The sequence below is a fragment of the Dendrobates tinctorius genome, unplaced genomic scaffold, assembly GCF_039654945.1.
Source record: "Dendrobates tinctorius isolate UK_male_01 unplaced genomic scaffold, ASM3965494v1 ptg000011l, whole genome shotgun sequence".
NCBI lineage: Eukaryota > Metazoa > Chordata > Amphibia > Anura > Dendrobatidae > Dendrobates > Dendrobates tinctorius.
The window spans coordinates 84,798,000-84,820,000 of NW_027361679.1; the positions used below are offsets into that span (position 1 = coordinate 84,798,000).

General features: G+C 44.1%; 1 protein-coding gene across 1 annotated transcript in view; it reads left to right on the forward strand.

Moving 5' to 3' along the window:
* The window catches only part of LOC141100422 (mucin-16-like), a 55,005-nt gene that overhangs the window by 12,098 nt on the left and 20,906 nt on the right, over window positions 1-22,001 (forward strand). The window contains exons 8-18 of the mRNA XM_073588923.1: window positions 7,829-8,001; window positions 8,087-8,113; window positions 8,215-8,369; window positions 8,452-8,513; window positions 11,991-12,160; window positions 15,425-15,466; window positions 15,678-15,817; window positions 16,542-16,609; window positions 18,849-19,018; window positions 19,105-19,140; window positions 19,688-19,851. Coding sequence (XP_073445024.1) covers window positions 7,829-8,001; window positions 8,087-8,113; window positions 8,215-8,369; window positions 8,452-8,513; window positions 11,991-12,160; window positions 15,425-15,466; window positions 15,678-15,817; window positions 16,542-16,609; window positions 18,849-19,018; window positions 19,105-19,140; window positions 19,688-19,851 — 1,207 coding nt within the window. The remainder of the gene's footprint in view (window positions 1-7,828; window positions 8,002-8,086; window positions 8,114-8,214; window positions 8,370-8,451; window positions 8,514-11,990; window positions 12,161-15,424; window positions 15,467-15,677; window positions 15,818-16,541; window positions 16,610-18,848; window positions 19,019-19,104; window positions 19,141-19,687; window positions 19,852-22,001) is intronic.

Below are 22,001 nucleotides of genomic sequence, written 5' to 3' on the forward strand. Positions count from 1 at the left end.
GTTCCGCCATGCGCTATTATTTTCATACTGCTGGTGCATGTATGGTGATGGATGCTTGGACTGGTGACTGACTCATTAAGAAACCCCTTCCCTCAAGGCGCTCAAGCCTCACCTGTTGCAGCAGCATGCGCCCTGCATTGCACCAGCGTCTTTGCAGCGCTTTTTCCAGCGACTCTGTTCCTGCCGCGCTGCAGTTGCAGCCAAGTGTGTGTTCGCGGTTGCAACGCCACTGCATCAGACGTTTATCAGTAGGTCTAGACGGAGTCAGGCCTGTCACTCTTGGCGACTCCTGTGACCCTATACCACGTCTGTCACGCTGAGCTTCTGTGAAGTTAAAACAGACTCAGCGTTTTTGTATATGTGTTTTGCTTGCAGCTCTGTTTGTGAAACAGACTGCTTCAGCGTTACTTTACATATGTTTATGCTTGCAGTCAGGGCCGGACTGGGACTAAAATTCAGCCCTGGCATTTGAAGTTACACAGGCCCACTAGTCACATGGTGACTATATAATATCTTTGTACACTTGTAGTTTACAAGAAGTGAGAGGAGATTAACACGACTATATAACATGTAGTCAGAGCTGTGCCCAGTATTTCAGCTCAGTCCTATTTATTGCTTTTAGGTACAGTACTCCTCCCAAATCTCTGTCCCCTTTTGTACGCACGGTGACAGAATTCCTGGCAGAACTGCTATCCATTGGGCAACCAGACCCCCTGGTCATAGCCGCCCCTATCATACCTCCAAACTTTTGAAGAAGGGAAAGATGGACAAAGACTGCGGCGCGCCGCGCGCGCCGCTGCAAATATTGGCCACGCCCAGCCACACCCATTTCACAACTAGTCACACCCATGTCCACACCTAATCGCACCCATTTAGCACTGCTGATCACACTGACTGGTACTGACGGCACAGTGGCTGGCATTATGGGCACACTGACTGGCACTAAGGAAGAGAGAAAACAGAGAGAGAGAGAAAAAAGAAAACAGAGAGAGCGAGAAAGAAAGGGGAAAGAAAGAAAGAACAGTGAGAGACAGAGAAAGAACAGAGAGAGAAAGAAAGAGGGGAAAGAAAGAATAGAGAGAGACAGAGAAAGAACAGAGAGAGAAAGAAAGAAGTAAAGAAAAGAAAGAAAGAACAGAGAGAAAGAGAGGAAAGAAAAAGAAAGAAAGAGGGGAAGAAAGAACAGAGAGAGAAAGAAAGAACAGAGAGAGAAAGAAAATGAGGGAAAGACAGAACAGAGAATGAAAGAACAGAGAAAGAAAGAAAAAGAGAGAAAGAAATAAAGAAAGATTCTACAAAGATACTATAGCAGCCCGGCTCCCATTGTAGTGCCCACCTGAGCATCCCGGTGCAGGACCTATCATGATCCGCTCACATGGCCGGCATCCCCGATTCCAAGGCGATCCTGCTGTCTGCGCTGTCGGAGGAGGACACGGTGATGGATCTGAAGCATTCCTGGTTCCGTCACAATCTCCTCAAGAAATTATCTCATTTCCGGTCAGCTTCCAGCATATCACTTCAGGTGGAATGTCATGTGTGTGTTTTAAAATGCTCCTCGGGGCTCCGCCGTGTACTCCTGTGTCCGTGGGAAAAGCACGCTTTGTATGCTTTGTACACACTTGGCTCCGCTCCGTACATCCCGTACACATATGTCTCCACTCCATACACACACGGCTCCACTCCGTACACCTCGTACACACACGGCTCCTCTCCGTACACCTCGTACACACACGGCTCCTCTCCGTACACCTCGTACACACGGCTCCGCACACGCCATACACACGGCTCCGCTCCGTACACCTCGTACACACGCGGCTCCTCTCCGTACACCTCGTACATGCGCGGCTCCTCTCCGTACACCTCGTACACACGGCTCCGCTCCGTACACCTCGTACACACACGGCTCCTCTCCGTACACCTCGTACACACGGCTCCTCTCCGTACACCTCGTACACACACGGCTCCTCTCCGTACACCTCGTACACACGGCTCCGCACACGCCATACACACGGCTCCGCTCCGTACACCTCGTACACACGCGGCTCCTCTCCGTACACCTCGTACATGCGCGGCTCCTCTCCGTACACCTCGTACATGCGCGGCTCCTCTCCGTACACCTCGTACATGCGCGGCTCCTCTCCGTACATCTCGTACACGCGCGGCTCCTCTCCGTACACCTCGTACACACGCGGCTCCGCTCCGTACACCTCGTACACACGGCTCCGCTCGTACACCTCATACACACGGCTCCTCTCCGTACACCTCGTACACACATGGCTCCGCTCCGTACACCTCGTACACACGGCTCCGCTCGTACACCACGTACACACGGCTCCGCACCGTACACCTCATACACACACGGCTCCGCTCCGTACACCTCGTACACACACGGCTCTTCTCCGTACTCCTCGTACACACGCGGCTCCGCTCCGTACACCTCGTACACACGGCTCCGCACCGTACACCACTTACACACGGCTCCGCACCGTACACCTCGTACACACGGCTCCGCACCGTACACCACGTACACACGGCTCCGCTCCGTACACCTCGTACACGCGCGGCTCCTCTCCGTACACCTCGTACACGCGCGGCTCCTCTCCGTACACCTCGTACACGCGCGGCTCCGCTCCGTACACCTCGTACACCTGCGGGTCCGCTCCGTACACCTCGTACACACACGGCTCCGCTCCATACACCTCGTACACACGGCTCCGCACCGTACACCACGTACACACGGCTCCGCTCCGTACACCTCGTACACGCGCGGCTCCTCTCCGTACACCTCGTACACGCGCGGCTCCTCTCCGTACACCTCGTACACGCGCGGCTCCGCTCCGTACACCTCATACACACACAGCTCTGCTACATCCACACTGTAAATCCTGACCCCACACATACTTACCTCAACCAGCACCATGACAACAGCAAAGCAGAGTCTTGCAGACAGTAGAGGCAAGGCTGAGCGCACAGGACCTGTGATGAGGTCACATGAGGGGCGGAGTCAGGGGTGACATGAACGGGGGTCTGGACAAAGGCTCCTGATCATGTGACCTCCTGACTCCTCCCCTCCTGTGACCTCATCACAGGTCCTGCGAACAGAGCGAGCAGGCAAGCGAGTGCGACGCTGTGAGTGGCTGCGGGGGCGGGGAGGAGGAGGTCTCATGCTGCGGCGAGGATGGGGTGCGAGGATGGGGTGCGTGGGGGGAGGCGTGGAAGCTTATCTCCCTGCAGTGCGGGAGGAACTTGAAACTATCACCGCCATGCCCGCAGAGGGCCGGCGGCAGGAGCAACAGTGGCCGCAGCAGCTGGCAAGCGGCCAGATGATCGGGCGCTGCCGCCCGCGGCCCACGTGACAGCGGCCCAGCGGGAAAATGCCCGGTTGGTTATATTGCCAATCCGGGCCTGCTTGCAGCACTGTGAGTACAACAGAGCTTGCTTTTGTGCACCAGGTGCAGTTTAACCCTGTGCACATTACCGTCCTTGTGCTCTTCCTCTTTAGAAGCGGTTTCTACATCTGCCGCACGGTGGACCCCGGGCGGCGAACACACTTTATTTATATTTTTATTTAGCGTGTTCCGCCGACCATAACACCTTCCTCCTCTGGACAGATGTCTTCCTCCTCCATTGACTCCTCCTCATCCTCACAAAGTGTCCCCTGCCTAGGCCTTTGTGAGGAACCATGTTGCGCAGACTGTCCAGAAGCAGATGGCATTTGTGACTTCTCATCCTCCACCTCTTCCACAACCTCCTCCCTTAGTGCTTACAGTGTTTTTTCAAGCAGGCAGATAAGGGGGATAGTCATGCTGACTAGTGCATCATTTGCATTCGCCATCCGCGTGGAATCATCGAAGGCATGCAAAACGTGGCAGATGTCCTTCATAGAGGCCCACTCAGTGGTGGTGAAGTGTGAACGGCGCACAGTGCGACTTGTGTGCACCTGGTGCAGCTGGTACTCCATTACTGCTGCCTGCTGCTCACACAACCTCTCCAACACATGTAACGTTGAATTCCACTTGGTGGGTAGCTCACATATGATGTGATGTTCCGGAAAGCGGAATCGGCGCTGCAGAGCTGCAATGCGCGATCTTGCCATGCTGGAATGCCGCAAGTGAGCGCACTCTATGCGGACCTTGTGCAGCAGTGCATCAAGATCCGGATAGTCCCTCAAAAAACTCTGCACGACCAAGTTGAGCACATGTGCAAGACATGGGATGTGAGTGAGGTTGCCTAGGCCCAGAGCTGCCACCAGATTTCGGCCATTGTCACACACTACCATGCCTGGCTGGAGATTCGCTGGCACAAACCACACGTCACTCTCCTGCTTGATGGCATTCCAGAGCTCCTGCGCTGTGTGGCTTCAATTCCCCAAAGAAATTAATTTCAATACGGCCTGTTGACTTTTGGCCACGGCTGCGCTCATATCGGTCGTAACAGGTAAGAGTTCACGGGTCCATGTGGAGGTAGACTGTGATGGCTCCTGCAGCGCTGATTCTGAGGAACTGGAGTATGAGGAGGAGTCAATGTGTACAGACTGGATTCCTGCAATCCTTGGAGTTGGCAGAACACGTACAGCGCCACTCTCAAGATCTGTACCCGGCTCCACAACATTTACCCAATGGGCAGTGAGGGAACGATATCGTCCCTGTCCATGGTTACTGGTCCACGCATCGGTGGTCAGATGGATCTTGCTACTGACAGCGTTTAGTAGCGCATGTTTAATTTTTCCCTCCACATGCTTTTGCAGGGCAGGGACGGCTTGCCTGCTGAAATAAAAGCTGCTGGGCACGTTGTATTGTGGGACTGCCAATGCCACGAAGTTACGGAAGGTGTCAATCTCCACCAGCCTGAATGAGAGCATTTCAAGGGACAGTAGTTTTGTAATGCCAGCATTCAGAGCCTGTGCTCGGGGGTGGTTTGCCGAGTATGGGCACCTTTTCTCCCATGCCTGTGCTACCGATGGCTGTAGACTGGCCTGGGAGTGTGAGGATGTCAGGGAATGTGGTGCTGTGGGTGGAATGACACTGTGTCTCTGTACAACGGTGCCAGAGGTTCTTCCATGGCGATCCTGTGAGGAAGCCGAACCAGAAGGTGTGTGAGCTGGAGGAAGAGGCTACAACACGAGCTGAAGAGGTGGTAGGTGGCGCTGTAGGTTGGCCTAGGTCTTCAGTGTGTCTTTGTAACTCCACCACGTGCTTGGTCCGCACATGTTTCCACATATTTGTGGTATTGAAGTTGCTGACACTTTCCCTCTTTTCACTTTCTGATTACACAGCTTGCATTTGACAAAGCAAATGTCATCTGCCACTGTGTCAAAAAAGGACCAGGCACTGCAAGTCTTGGGAGCGCCCGTTTTGGGTTTTGGATGAGGCATGCTCCTAATGGGAAAGAAAAAAGAAGTTCCAGCGCCAGGAATGGAAAATTAAAAATCCATTTTATTGTGCCATTGCATATTAAAATTCCAGCAGGTACAGCATATCTGTCGGATGACTACAGAACAACGCGTTTCGACGCCTCAGGTCTTAATCATGTTCTGAACATGATTAACTTTTTTTTTTCACAAAAAGACACTGGATGTGCCCAAAGATGTAAAACCGATAGTATCACAAACTTTTTGTAGCTTTTACAATGCAGGAATGTAACCTACAATGCAATAGATGAGGCTCCAAAAAATAGGCTAATACTAATCTGGCTGGGGCTGCAGGGCACAAGCCAGCAGAAAGGCTCCTCTATCTACTCCTATATAGTGTTTGCAAATATTCTAGCTGGATACGAATGGAACCACACTAATAGGAGAAATCTGGAAAAATGAGCAGCACTATTGCAAAAAAGGACAATGTTTGAGGCAGTGACACATGCTGAGCGGACTACAACCGGAGGTAGCTGCAGAACACACTACAGCGTGAGCTGCACTCACACACAGAGACCTCGCAGACAGCCGTGAACAGCGCTGCAAGGCAAAAGAAAGCTACAGCGGTTGATAAAGTAGCCTGGGTAAAGTAAAAAATAGAGAAATCGCTAGGTCACACTGTCCCTCAGAACAGCAGCATCCTATCCCTAACTGAATTCACAGCAGAGTGAACCCAAAATGGCGGCGGCTTTTATAGTGCATCATGACATCATTTCAGCAGCCAATCACAGTCATGCCAGTAGTTACATGCCTAACATGCTCTAACAGGATGTGCCCACACTTCTTAGGATCCTCATTGGCTGAATAAAATCAAACTGGCTCATTGCATTATGGGAACTTCCGATTCCGGTATTCGATATACTAAAAGTATCGGAAACTCAGTATCGGAATTCCGGAATTCCGATACCGCGAATATCGGCCGATACCCGATATTGCAGTATTGGAATGCTCAACACTAATCGCCAGCAATGAGGAGTAGTAGACAGAGCATTAGAAGGTGGGAGCAGGATAGGACATGATGTGGCCTACAAAGGATTGTATGTGGAGGAACAGTTGTGAGTGACGAAGAGGTGAGATGGCTGGGAAGGATAGAGGGGGAAATGACTAGTTCCTTACTGGGTGGAGGGATTGCAGGAGTTAGAGAGAAATAGAGTAGTATGGGGGTGATAGTAAAAAGAAGGTGAAACATTGTTGTGGTGTTATAGTCCGTTACCCTACAGTCAATTCCAGTCTAATTCAGAGTACTTAGAAATATGTACTTTGAAATATGGATTTTGAAGTAGACAGTTACACAGCATATCCATATTTTTTCCAGCATCATCATCATCAGGGTCTACAACATACAACTTCTCTTCTGTCCCTTTCCTTCTCTCTCTGTCACTAAGCCCGCTTCTGCCGAAAGGTCCCACAGCATCGTCAGTGCCCAGCCACACACCTGTCGGGTGTTCCCGCAGCCGTTTTGCCCCGGCTTTGAGGGCATCAGCCCACAAGAAAAGCTGCCACATGTTAAGTGATGTGCCCGTACTGCTTAGTCTTCACTAACAACTGCAGACCCACTTATACTGCGCTACCAGTACTGCTGCTGTAGATCCCTCTGTAACAATCCTGGTCACGGATACTATATGCTGGGCCTTTGACTTGAGCTGAACGTTGCATGACATGGTGTTGCCCAGGGCTAGCCAGCCCTCCTGAGCTAATGGGCACCCTCAAATGACTCCTATCAGGAAGTCCTTCCTAACTTATCCCACCGTGCCCCTCCTATGTTTAACTATCTATACACTGGTTCCCTTATGCCTACTATAACTATGGTCTCTATGCCCCCATCTAGTGGCCAATCTGAGGTAATACTCCCCTTTAGCATTATACCCCCATCTAGTGGCTGACCCGGGGTAACTCACTTTCCCTATAAATCCAATGCAGTGGCAACGGACAGTACTTTACAAATGTACACTTAGCAACAAAGACTATGCATCAATATTAAGATCCTGCATATATATATAGTCACGAAACATTAAAGGGGTTAAAGGCAGATATCAAAATTATAACCCCTTACAAGATCAGGCAGCATGAGTCTAGTAACAGGTTCTCTTTAAGTTTTGATGGCCAAGAGAGGCTCTTGTAAGTTGCGAATTTTGCCAGCTAGGGCCATCACCGTTTGTGCGACTACTCTATGTGAGATAAAGGTACAGCTGTTAAGCAAGTGCAAAGTATTGTCTATATGCTATAGTACATGTTCCTGTCCCTAGTCCTTAGGCAGGTCAACAGGGAAAGATTGAAACCACGTTGATGTGTTATCGATTTAGTCAGGAAAGACGATATACTATGTACTACATCTGAACGCATTTTACATGAGCTATATATAATAATAGGACTATTTTTTTCCTAAGCAATATATCTGTGATGTATCTATGCTTGCAGGATTGGAAAGATTCCCAATTCTCTCAGTATCAACGTGGTGTGTTCATACATTAACAACACAGTAGGCAAAGCTTTCGACAGGACAGTTGTGTACAAGGAATTCAGTAAACTCACAGGTGGCATCATGAAGCTGGACAAATACCCACTGGATAGCACCAGTCTATATATTGATGGTAATAATGGATTAACTTAGCTCACACACTATACCTATATTGGAAAAAGCCATGCCCCAATATTTATAATTGCTTTTTATTTCAGGTTATAATGAGCCAACATTATCTCTGAGTAAGTAAACTTACATTAACCATGAGAGACTGAAAACTACTAATCTAAGTAACATTGCTATTAAAGTGCTTACATGTGTGATCTTTGTATTTCTTTTACAGCTACTGTGGCCTCCACCCTCCCCCCTGTTACGACCTCTCCACCAAATTCTATCATCACTGTGAATTTCACCCTGACCAATCTGAAATATCAGGAGGACTTTGGGAACCCCAATTCTGGGAACTTCCTTATCATACGTCTTAATATAACTAGTCAAGTGAGTATTTAGATCTATTTCCCATAAGTGAAGATCATTTAGAGTATTCATCAAATTCAAGGTATTTTTCTCTTCCTTTTAGTTACAAGCGGTAATGAAAAACACCAGTCTGGGGTCTTCTTTACCTTCATGCCAGATAATAAAGTAAGGAATACTGTACATTTTAGGCAACTTTTTTTGTAATTTTTTGTCTTCCAAAGCCAGCAAGAGGCAACATGCCATATTTTCCTGCTTGACCATGAATGCTTGAAGGTTTCACACACACATACATATATACACCCTTAACGAAGACCTATCACCAGTAAAAAGTGTTCAGTTTCTGCTCTTATTTTACTCCCAATGCTCTCCTGGGTATTCCATTATTTTATTTTCAAAGCCACCATACAGTGCCAGAGCTATGGGTCTTCTAATTATTGTAAAATGTTATGGTTTTTAACAAGGAGGCAATGATCACAGACTTCGCCCAGAGAATCCTGTTAGCCACACCCTCTTGAAAAAGCGCATAAAAACTAGCACTAAATAAAAGGCCCAAAAGTCTGTAACTGTATTATTATTATTATAATTATTTATTATTATAGCGCCATTTATTCCATGGCGCTTTACATGTGAGAAGGGGTATACATAATACATACAAGTACAGTAATCTTAAACAATACAAGTCACGACTGGTACAGCATGAGAGAGGACCCTGCCCGCGAGGGCTCACAATCTACAAGGGATGGGTGAGGATACAGTAGGCAAGGGTAGAGCTGGTCGTAAAGCAGTTTGGTGGATCTGTGGTTACTGCAGGTTGCAGGCTTGTCAGAAGAGGTAGGTCTTCAGGTTCTTTTTGAAGGTTTCCATGGTAGGAGAGAGTCTGATATGTTGTGGTAAAGAGTTCCAGAGTAGGGGGGATGCGCGGGAGAAGTCTTGTATGCAATTGTGGGAAGAGGAGATAAGAGGGGAGTGCAGAAGGAGATCTTGTGAGGATCGGAGGTTTCGTGCAGGTAAGTATCGGGAGACGAGGTCACAGATGTACGGAGGACTCAGGTTGTGGATGGCTTTGTATGTCATGGTTAGGGTTTTGAACTGGAGTCTTTGGGTAATGGGAAGCCAGTGCAGGGATTGACAGAGGGGAGAGTCCAGGGAATAGCTGGGGGACAGGTGGATTAGTCGGGCAGCAGAGTTTAGAATAGATTGGAGGGATGTGAGTGTTACAGGGGAGGCCACAGAGCAGGAGGTTGCAGTAGTCAAGGTGGGAGATGATGAGGGCATGGACTAGGATTTTTGCAGATTCTTGGTTGAGGAATGTACGGATCCGTGAAATATTTTTGAGTTGAAGTCGGCAGGAAGTGGAAAGGGCTTGGATATGTGGTTTGAAAGAGAGATCATTGTCAAGGATAACCCCGAGGCAGCGAGCTTGTGGGACTGGAAAGAGTGGGCAGCCATTTACTTTAATGGATAGGTCCATTGGGGGGTCACGTGAGATGGGGGAAAGATGATTAATTCTGTTTTGTCCGTATTAAGTTTTAGAAATCTAGCAGAGAAGGATGAAATAGCAGACAGACATTGAGGGATTCTGTTTAGTAGGGAGGTGATATCTGGTCCAGAGATGTAGATCTGTGTGTCATCAGCATAGAGGTGATACTGAAAGCCGTGAGATTCTATGAGCTGTCCGAGGCTGACGGTGTAAATGGAGAAGAGCAGGGTCCCTAGGACTGAACCGTGCGGGACTCCGATGGATAAGGGGCGCGGTGAGGAGGTGGTGTGCGAGTGGGAGACGCTGAATGTCCAGTCTGTTAGGTATGACGCAATCCAAGATAGGGCCAAGTTTGTGATACCAAGAGATGAGAGTGTCTGTAGTAATAGGGGATGGTCCACTGTGTCAAAGGCAGAGGACAGGTCCAGGAGGAGGAGGACAGAGTAGTGTCGCTTGGCCTTGGCGACTAGTAGGACATTGGTGACCTTAGTTAGGGCAGTTTCAGTGGAGTGGTGTGGCTGGAAGCCAGATTGTAATCGGTCAAGGAGGGAGCAAGAAGAGAGCTGGGAGGACAGTTCAAGATGGACGTGTTGTTCCAGTAGTTTTGAGTCATAGGGGAGAAGTGATATTGGGCGATAGTTAGATACAGAGGATGGGTCAAGAGAGGGCTTTTTGAGGATAGGTGTGATTGAAGCATGTTTAAAGCTTGAGGGGAATACACCAGTTGTTAGTGACAGGTTGAAGAGGTGGGTTAGGGTTGGGATGAAGACTGTGGTGTGAGGTTTGGGATAAAGTAGGATAGGATAGGGTCAAGTGCACAGGTAGTGAGATGTGATCTTGAGAGTAGAGTGGTGTATGGTGGATTTAAAATAAACTAGATAAGGAATACTAAGGGGAGCAGTGAGAACACCACATAAGAGCAGAAACTGGACGCTTTATACCTGGTGACAAACCCTCTTTATACGTTTTTGTAAATCAGAGCTTTATGTTCTTTAAAATATGAATCATACAAAGAAAAAGGAAAACCATATGCCATAAAAACAATAGAATTTTATTATAAATAGATTATAAAAAGCATTGAAATACAATGCAATCTTATATGGAGGCAATAAATGCAAAAGAACAACGGCCTATACAACAGGTACAATAAATTTTGCGTACATATGTAATTCAACAGTCCATATGGAGCTAAAAAGGCTTCCAGGGAAATGATTCCCAAAATATGAAGGTAAAGAGGACTATATCAAATACTATTAACATTTAAAGCCCACAGAAGCCATACTCATAAAGTGGCATTAATATATATACACACTGTTCAGGGTATTCATCATACAAAAAGTAAGTAAAATGTATCAAAAGTATAAACCAGAGTTTAAAGATGCCTACATAAATGATGGCATACGGCCATGAAATAAAATCCTCAATCACTAATGTGGGTAAATACTAAATCCTAAGTTAGATGCAGCAAGCAAAACAGGCTAAGAAAGGAGGCATAGTGCAATCATTAAAGCCTAAACAAAGCTGCTCACAAGTGATATGTAAAAGCCAAAAAGCAGGAAAAGAGAGAGGAAAGAGTTAATGGCCGCTGATGCTAGGCAAATACTGTACCTAAGTGGCCAAGGCACCCCTGACGCGCGTTTCGCGGTGAAGCTTTATCTCAAGGGATTCACGCACAATCCCTTGAGATAAAGTACCTGTTGTATAGGCCATTGTTCTTTTGCATTTATTGCCTCCATATAAGATTGCATTGTATTTCAATGCTTTTTATAATCTCTATTTATAATAAAATTCTATTGTTTTTATGGCATATGGTTTTCCTTTTTCTTTGTATGATTCATTAATTTATTGGAAAAGCCGCCGCTTTTAGGCAATATATAATAGTATGATATCTGTTCTTTAAAATATGTTTATACTTTGTATATTGTATGGAAGACCACCACTCGCCGGTAAATTGTTCTATAGCTAACACTGCATTGTCATCTTTGCGTGTTTTTGTATTTTTTTCATTGATGAAAGAATGTGTTTAGTTAATTAATAACACATATTTTATATGCAAACAAATATAGTAGAACTGTCTTTTATCACTTTTACAGGGTATAAAACTATCGCTATAACAACTACAAGTATCAGTAAAGAGTAAATGCCTTATTTCTGATCCACAGTTTGACAAACAGTGATAATAACACCAAAGTCGATGCCATCTGCAACTATACCAGCAAGACTACTCCTGTTTTTGATACAATAAATTTCTACAAGGAACTGAAAAATCAGACATCTAACATCACAAAGTTGGGAGTCTACACACTGGACCCAAATAGCCTTTATGTCAATGGTACCATCTATCTATCTATCTATCTATCTATCTATCTATCTATCTATCTATCTATCTATCTATCTATCTGTCTGTCTGTCTGTCTATCTATCACCTATCTATAGTATCTATCTACAGTATCTACCTATCTATCTATCTATCTATCTATCTATCTATCTATCTATCTATCTATCTACCTACAGTGAAGGAAATCATTATTTGATCCCTTGCTGATTTTGTAAGTTTGCCCACTGACAAAAACATGAATAGTCTATAATTTTAAGGGTAGGTTAATTTTAACATTGAGAGATAGAATATCAAAAATAAAATCCAGAAAATCACATTGTATAAATTATATAAATTTATTTGCATCCCTACCAACCATTAAGAGTTCTGGCTCTTACAGACCAGTTAGACACTCTCAAACAACTCGTTACCTGTATGAAAGACATCTGTCTTACATAGTCACCTTTATAAAAGACTCCTGTCCACAGACTCAATTAATCAGTCAGACTCTAACCTCTACAACATGGGCAAGCATAAAGAGCTTTTTAAGGATGCCAGGGACAGGATCATAGACCTGCACAAAGCTGGAATAGGCTACAAAACCATAAGTAAGACTCTGGGTGAGAAGGAGACAACTGTTGGTGCAATAGTAAGAAAATGGAAGAAATACGAAATGAATGTCTATTGACATCGATCTGGGGCACCATGCAAAAGCTCACCTTGTGGGATATATTTGATCATGATGAAGGTGAGAGATTATCCTAAAACTACATGGGGGAACTTGTTATCTCAGGGCAGCTGGGACCACCGTCATCAAGAAAACCATTGGAAACACATTACGCCGTAAAGGTTTAAAATCCTGCAGTGCCCGCAAGGTCCCCCTGCTCAAGAAGGCACATGTGCAGGCCCGTATGAAGTTTGCCAATGAACACCTGGATCATTCTGTGAGTGATTGGGAGAAGGTGCTGTGGTCAGATGAGACAAAAATTGAGCTCTGGCACTAACTCAACTTGCCGTGTTTGGAGGAAGAGAAATGCTGCCTATGACCCAAAGTACACCATCCCCACTGCCAATCATGGAGGTGGAAACATGTTTTGGGCTGCTAAGGGCACAGGACTACTTTACTGCATCAATGGGAGAATGTATGGAGCCATGTACCATAAAATCCTGAGTGACAACCTCCTTCCCTCTGCCAGGAGATTAAAAATGGGTCATAGCTGGTTCTTCAAGCAAGACAATGACCCAAAACATACAGCCAAGGCAACAAAAGGAGTGTCTCAAAAAGAAACATATTAAGGTCATTGAGTGGCCTAGCCAGTCTCCTTAATCCCATAGAAAACTTATGGAGGGAGTTGAAGCTCCGAGTTGCCATGCGACAGCCTCAAAATCTTAATGATTTAGAGATGATTTGCAAAGAGGAGTAGACCATAATTCCTCCTGACATGTGCGCAAGCCTCATCATCAACTATAAAAAAGTCTAACTGCTGTTCTTGCCAACAAGGGTTTTGCCTCCAAGTATTAAGTCTTGTTTGCCAGAGGGATCAAATGCTTATTTCTCACTGCAAAATGCAAATAAATGTACCGTATATAATTTATACAATGTGAATTTCTGGATTTTATTTTTGATATTTTATCTCTCAATGTTAAAATTAACCTACCCTTAAAATTATAGACTGTTCATGTCTTTGTCAGTGGGCAAACTTACAAAATCAGCAAGGGATCAAATAACTATTTCCTTTACTCTATCTATCTATCTATCTAGCTAGCTATTACCTATATTGGGGAAAAAAGTATTTAGTCAGTGTGCAATTGTGCAAGTTCTCCCACTTAAAAAGATGAGAGAGACCTGTAATTGACATCATAGGTAGATCACAACTATGAGAGTCAAAATGACAAAACAAATCCAGAAAATCACCTAGACTGATTTGCCCAGATTTACTTTTCAAATTATGGTGGAAAATAAGTATTTGGTCATTAACAAAAGTTCATCTCAATATTTTGTTATATATACTTTGCTGGCAATGACAGAGGTCAAAAGTTTTCTGTAAGTCTTCACAAGGTTGGCACACACTGTTGGTGTTATGTTGGCCCATTCCTCCATGCAGATCTCCTCTAGAGCAGTGATGTTTTGGGCCTGTCGCTGGGCAGCACTTATTTTCAAATCCCTCCAAAGGTTTTCTATGGGGTAGAGATTTAGAGATTGGCTAGGCCACTCCAGGACCTTGATATGCTTCTTACGAAGCCACGCCTTCATTGCCATGGCAGTGTGCTGAAAGACCCATCCACATTTCATCTTCAATGCCCTTGCTGATGTAAGGAGGTTTGCACTCAAAAACTCATAATACATGGCCTCATTCATTCTTTCATGTACACGGATCAGTCATCCTGGTCCCTTTGCAGAGAACCTGCCCCAAAGCACGATGTTGCCACCCCCATGCTTCACAGTAAGTATGGTGCTCTTTGGATGCAACTCAGCATTCTGTCTCCTCCAAACACGATGAGTTTTGTTTCTACAAAACAGTTCTACTTTGGTTTCATCAGACCATATGACATTCTCCCAATACTCTTCTGGATAATCCAAATGCTCTCTAACAAACTTCAGATGGGCCCGAACATGTAATGGCTTAAGCAGGGGAACACGTCTGGCACTGCAGGATCTGAGTCCCTGGTGGCGCAGTATGTTACTGATGGTAGCCTTTGTTATGGTGTTCAAAGCTCTATGCAGGTTATTCACTAGTTCCCCCTCATTTGGTTCTGGGATTTTTGCTCACCGTTCTTGTGATCATTTTGACCCCACGGGGTGAGATCTTGCATGGAGCCCCAGATCGAGGAAGATTATCAGTCGTCAACTTGTATGTCTTCCATTTTCTTATTATTGCTCTCACAGTTGATTTCATCACACCAAGCTGCTTGCCTATTGCAGATTCAGTCTTCCCAGCCTTCTCAGCCTTTCTGGTGTTTCTGGTGTCCTTCAACACCTCTTTAGTCTTCATCATAGTAGAGTTTGGAATGTGACTGTGAGGTTGTAGACAGGTGTCTTTTATACCGATAACAAGTTCAAACAGATGCCATTACTACAGGTAATGAGTGGAGGACAGAGGAGCCTCTTAAAGAAGATCTATCTATCTATCTTATATCTCTGCATCTATTTCATTATCAATATTTCTTTCTTTCTGATATTATACTATACTTCTGTATGTCAATATATCTTGAAAACAAAACACATAATAAAGAATAATGCACCAAGACACTAAAATGTTCATCTTTTTCTTCAAAAAGGATACAATGAACAGGCGTTACCAAGTCCAGCTCCATCTCAGAGTAAGTTTTAGGAATTAATAAACGGAATAGCAACGTTTATGTATCATTGAATGATTTTTATCACAGTAAAAAGCAATAAAAATAACCTGTCATTGCACCAAGGACATGGAATATTTGGGAATCGTCAAACATAAATACATTTTAATAGACTTGAATTCAGTTAAATGTTCATTGTATATCCTGGGGCCCACTTTCTTCTCTTTTACATCAGGTACAAAACCGACCACATCTACAAATATTGTCCAAAGCTTAACCTTGAATTTCACTGTAACTAATCTAGCGTACACTGCAGATATGGGGTCAGCAAATACTTCAGTATTCAACAATACTCAACTCTCCATCATAACTTTGGTAAGTAAATTGTCATTGTAAATTAGGTGTACAGGTGCAGGATAGAAGGAGTATTCATAGTGGTACTTACATTGGGTCATGACTCATTTTTTTATGATGAGTCTCTTCAGCACATATACTATAGGATGGTAGGCGTGATCAGACATATTTATCTGACAGAAAATTCATATCAAGGCCACATCATGTAGAATGCCGCTCCATCAAGGCAACCTCTAAAGGGAACTTGACAGCTGATACATGTGGCCCAACCCAAGAGCTGCATGTATCAGACACTGTGGCTGTGTAATTTTGCCCATGTATGTCTAGATATTTCATAAATAAAGATACTTTCAATGCCGCAGGGGACCAAGTAGCACAGGTGACTAGTCGGACAGGCGGGTTCCTGACATCTTCCCAAACCTGCTTCCAATGACTGACACGTCTGTCCCAACATGCACACAGACAGTCCTGTCGTACCAGGGGACTGTGAAGTGATAAGCCGCCACCTTTCACATCGGTCCGACTAGTCACCCATGTGGTTTGATCTCCGGCAGCATTTAAAGTATGTTTTTCTCTGTCCAAGAGCAGCACGCATCAGCTGACAGGTTCCCTTAAACCAACTCTCTTCCGACAAAAAGAATGGTTTTACCCATTGAACAAAAACCCAAAGATATGTACCTGCTTTATAAGATATATTTTTTCTTATGCATTTCTATTTAAAACTTTTATTTCTTTTCTTCCGTAGTTGTATGAGGTGATAAATAAAACTAGCCTGAAGGACAGTTCGCCTGTATGTAAAGTGGAGCAATTCACGTAAGACATACCGTATTCTATTTTGCTTTAAAATGTAACTATGTTCATTTTTATTGGTAAACTACAACTTGTGGACTAGCACTATGAAATCTGCACCCATAAGAGAAATGTCAGCTGAATGCCCCAATTTCAGTGCCACTGACCACCAACCTCTCATAGAAGCTGCTGTCAAAAGTGCCTGGCTTACACCACCCTCCTCTCTGAAAACTGTGAATTCTTGGCCAAACCAAGTGTTCTTGTTATGTTGGGGTATGGTTAGTCAAAATAGCTGTTGGCAATTCGAGCATTTTGACAAGAGCCTTCATTGGTGTATGCGCGCGTTATGGCTATTTTGAGGTGCCAGCCTTCTTCCTAGCTTATCGAACTAAGATACGATATACAATGTGGTAATGTGGCTTCTGGACCGTCTCATTTTATTTTTCCTGCAAAAAAAGGCTATGGAAAGTTTTTGAATGTGCTGTATTTTTCATCTATCATTTTGGACACGCTACAACATATGGGTTTGTTATAGAACAGGAGAAACAAAACATACAAGTATCTGTAGTTTGCAGGAAATTAATTAGTATAACTTGGCTTATGAGACCATAACAATTGACAACTTGTATATGAACATATATTTTAGTGAAAGTTGTCAGTGCTCGAAAGAAGGAGTGGAAAATCAATCACTGGAGAAAAAAGGGGATGTATAGAGATTTTTTAGGATTTTAATATTGATGACCTAGGACAGACCACCAATATGAGACTGGTGGTGAAATGGACTCTCCATACACACATCAATCAGCTGTTTTATTATGCAATGGGACTCTGTTGAGTGTTGTCACCTCTTTATTGCTTAGAATGCTCCGTTTTATATGCACGCCATACATTTTACATCACAGCCACTACTAAGTACAGGATAGAGATGATGTGATGACTGCCATAATGTCACAAAGCACCTGTTTTCAAGTACATGTTATTATGTAAAATATATATAAATATATGTAAAGTTAGAGCACATGACTTCTGCTAGATAAATCATTTTTGACCATGATATGTTTGACATTTATTGCATCTTTCATTATGTGTGCAATATCAGGGCATACCGAGCTATTTGCACACTAGAATTTTTTTTTATGTGAAACATATCTAGTGCTGGCCAGTTTAAAGGGGTTTTTCAGGCTGAATGATCAATGACTTCAGTCCTTGCATTCTGGATATTGTCAGGATCTGGCAATCTGGAGTCACATAGAGTAAAGGCCCTTTTACATTTAGCGATGCACCAGCGATCCGACCAGCGATCCCACCCGGTCAGGATCGCTGGTGCATCGCTAAATGATCGCTAGTGAGCTTTCATACAGAAAGACCTCACAGCGATGCAGCAGCGACGCAGCGCACGATACTTACCATTCACACGCAGCGATCCTGGCGTCCTCCCGCCCGCGTCCAGCGTCGCTCGTCGTCACAGCAGGAAGTCTCAGCAGGAAGCGCCCGACGAGAAATGGAGCCAGACATTCTCGCGCGATCAGCGATGGACAGCGGGGGAGCCGGTCGCTGGTAAGTATCACACATAGTGATATCGCTAGCAATATCGCTATAACGTCACAAAACCAGTGACGTTTTAGCGATATTGCTAGCGATATCGCTTAGTGTAAAACCCCCTTAACTGCAGTAATTTATATTCACCCTGGAAGACCCCAGTTCGTTCTATCAGCCTTCCATGGCTGACTAATCAAAATGCCACCTAGTGGAGGGAAGGTAAGAAATGACTGTGCATGGCTGAGCCAGGCGCTGTTCTGTATCTCACAATCTATGAGCAATGTAATGTATATTACATACAAGAGGTGTATAACAGCAAATGTAAGGCCAGGTTCACATTGTGTTAATGCAGTCCATTCAATGCATATCGTTGATGGACTGCATTAACGCTACTGTCATTTTGTGATCGCGTTTTGCGATCACGCTAGCACAGCTTCCTTATCTGCACTAGCAGTGTAGAACCCCCGAACGCTGCAGACCGTGTCCGAGGGTCCATCACAGAATGACGGGCACATCGCGAACGCATGCCGATTATGACATGCGTTGGCGATGAGCTTGTCTATTGCAGCCTATGGGTGCGTTATCGCATCTGTTACATAGCGTTAATTCCGCTACGTAACGGATGCGATAAATGCTGCCCACAAACGCAATGTGAACCCAGCCTAAGAGTTAATGTTAGTACTTAATAGAAATCTTTACATTGTTTCCTTTTTTCATATCCTAGGTTGGCAAATTCCAAAGACACTAAGATTAATGCCATCTGTACGTACAGCAATTACTCAGCATCTAGCCCATTCAATACAGTCGCTTTCTACAAAGAGTTGAAGGACCAGACAAGCAATGTCACCACACTTGGAGCCTACACTTTGGATCCAAACAGCCTCTATGTCAATGGTAATTCCAATATCAATATCTTCTTAGATTTATTTTCAGATCTAATGCATTTTCTACAGTTGGTGACTTTTTTTTTTACCTTGTAGGATATAATGAGAAACAGCCGATTGTACCAACTGCTTGTAAGTATTTCCTGCAAAGAAAATAGTGACTTGTGAATATTCTGTATAGTGTCCTACATCTCAATAAAATGCGGGTTGCAAAAACAATGCAAATAAAGTAATTAGAAGGAAGTGTGCTGCTAATGAAATATAAAACTGACTCATTAATGTATTAAAGGGGACCTGTCAGGACCTTTATGCTGCCTAATCAATGCGGACAACCTTGGTACTGAAAAACAAAATGGCCAGGCACTACTTAGGGAGCTAAAGATTACTTAAAAGGGTATTCCCATCTCCATCATCGACCACTCATATAGTCACAGTTAGTTAACTAGTTGCTAGTGGTCATAACTATGGATAACTTAGGTCCTGCAATGTCTGCACATCAAGAAAAAAGACATAGCAAATCAGAAAAACTATACTACAGTACTAATTGGAGGTATTTGCTAATATTATTATAACACCTACTACACATTGGGATAGGACCTTAGAGATGGGAATACCCCATATGCCACATCATATCAGCAAATCTTGAAGCTTTTGTTCACTTTTTTATTTCTTTTATCAGCGGTTGAGCCTCCTATAGTGGTGGTGACCCAACCTCCAGTTGAATCCACAGTATTTGAAGACTTCACTCTCAACTTTACACTGACAAACCTGATCTACACATCTGACCTTGGAATAAAAAACTCTGCACAATATAACTCCACTGCTGAAAATGTTACTTTCTTGGTAAGTCATAATACAATAACACATACTGATTGTGAAAAGCAATTGATAATGTTTCTGGCTGCACAGTATACACAAATCATTATTGTGTTTTATATGATTACAATAAATTCCTTTAATTTTAATTAAAAAAAACTTAATGGAGTGTAAAAAATATAACTTACTCATCGATGGGGTCCGACCACTGGGATCTCCAGCAATCCCAAAATTGATGCATATTCACAGGCTCTGCTGCATTGTCTATGGGACTGACAGAAATAGGCAAGCCACCAGTCCCTTAGACAATGTTTGAAGTAAAAGCTATACATGAGCACCTCAACCCCATTCAGAATGGTGCCACAGTGTTCCAGGGCCTCGATCTCAGGATCATTGGGAGTCCATATGGTCAAATTCCCAGCAAACAGCTAGTTATCTTCTATCCATAAGGTGTTTTTTGTGAATTTTCCTCTACCAGTTTCTAATAATGATGAGCGAGAATGCTCGTTGCTCGGGTTTCCTCGAGTATGCTCGGGTGATCTCTGAGTATTTTGGCGTGCTCGGAGATATAGTTTCTGATGCTGTAGCTGCATTATTTGCAGCTGCTAGACAGCCTGAATACATGTGGGAATTCCTAACACACAGGCATTCCCGACATTTATTCAGGCTGTCCAGCAGCCGCAAATCATGCAGCTACGGCATCAGAAACTAAATCTCCGACACGCCAAAATACTCGGAGACCACCCAAGCATACTCGAGGAAACCCGAGCAACGAGTATACTCGCTCATAACTATGTTCTAGACCAAGCAAACTTTACAGACTGTAAGGCCACGTTCACACATTCAGTATTTGGTCAGTATTTTACCTCAGTATGTGTAAGCCAAAACCAGGAGTGAAAAAATCAGAGGAAAAGTATAATAGAAACACGTCACCACTTCTGTATTTATCACCCACTCCTGGTCTTGGCTTACAGATACTGAGGTAAAATACCGACCAAATACTGAATGTGTACACATGGTCTAATAGAAACACGTCACCACTTCTGTATTTATCACCCACTCCTGGTCTTGGCCTACACATACTGAGGTAAAATACTGACCAAATACTGAATGTGTGCACATGGTCTAATAGAAACACGTCACCACTTCTGTATTTATCACCCACTCCTGGTCTTGGCCTACAAATACTGAGGTAAAATACTGACCAAATACTGAATGTGTGCACATGGTCTAATAGAAACACGTCACCACTTCTGTATTTATCACCCACTCCTGGTCTTGGCCTACAAATACTGAGGTAAAATACTGAATGTGTGCACATGGTCTAATAGAAACACGTCACCACTTCTGTATTTATCACCCACTCCTGGTCTTGGCCTACACATACTGAGGTAAAACACCAACCAAATACTGAATGTGTGCACATGGTCTAATAGAAACACGTCACCATTTCTGTATTTATCACCCACTCCTGGTCTTGGCCTACACATACTGAGGTAAAATACTGACCAAATACTGAATGTGTGCACATGGTCTAATAGAAACACGTCACCATTTCTGTATTTATCACCCACTCCTGGTCTTGGCCTACACATACTGAGGTAAAATACTGACTAAATACTGAATGTGTGCACATGGTCTAATAGAAACACGTCACCATTTCTGTATTTATCACCCACTCCTGGTCTTGGCCTACAAATACTGAGGTAAAATACTGACTAAATACTGAATGTGTGCACATGGTCTAATAGAAACCCGTCACCATTTCTGTATTTATCACCCACTCCTGATCTTGGCCTACAAATACTGAGGTAAAATACTGACCAAATACTGAATGTGTGCACATGGTCTAATAGAAACACGTCACCATTTCTGTATTTATCACCCACTCCTGGTCTTGGCCTACACATACTGAGGTAAAATACTGACTAAATACTGAATGTGTGCACATGGTCTAATAGAAACACGTCACCATTTCTGTATTTATCACCCACTCCTGGTCTTGGCTTACAAATACTGAGGTAAAATACTGACTAAATACTGAATGTGTGCACATGGTCTAATAGAAACACGTCACCATTTCTGTATTTTATCACCCACTCCTGGTCTTGGCCTACAAATACTGAGGTAAAATACTGACTAAATACTGAATGTGTGCACATGGTCTAATAGAAACA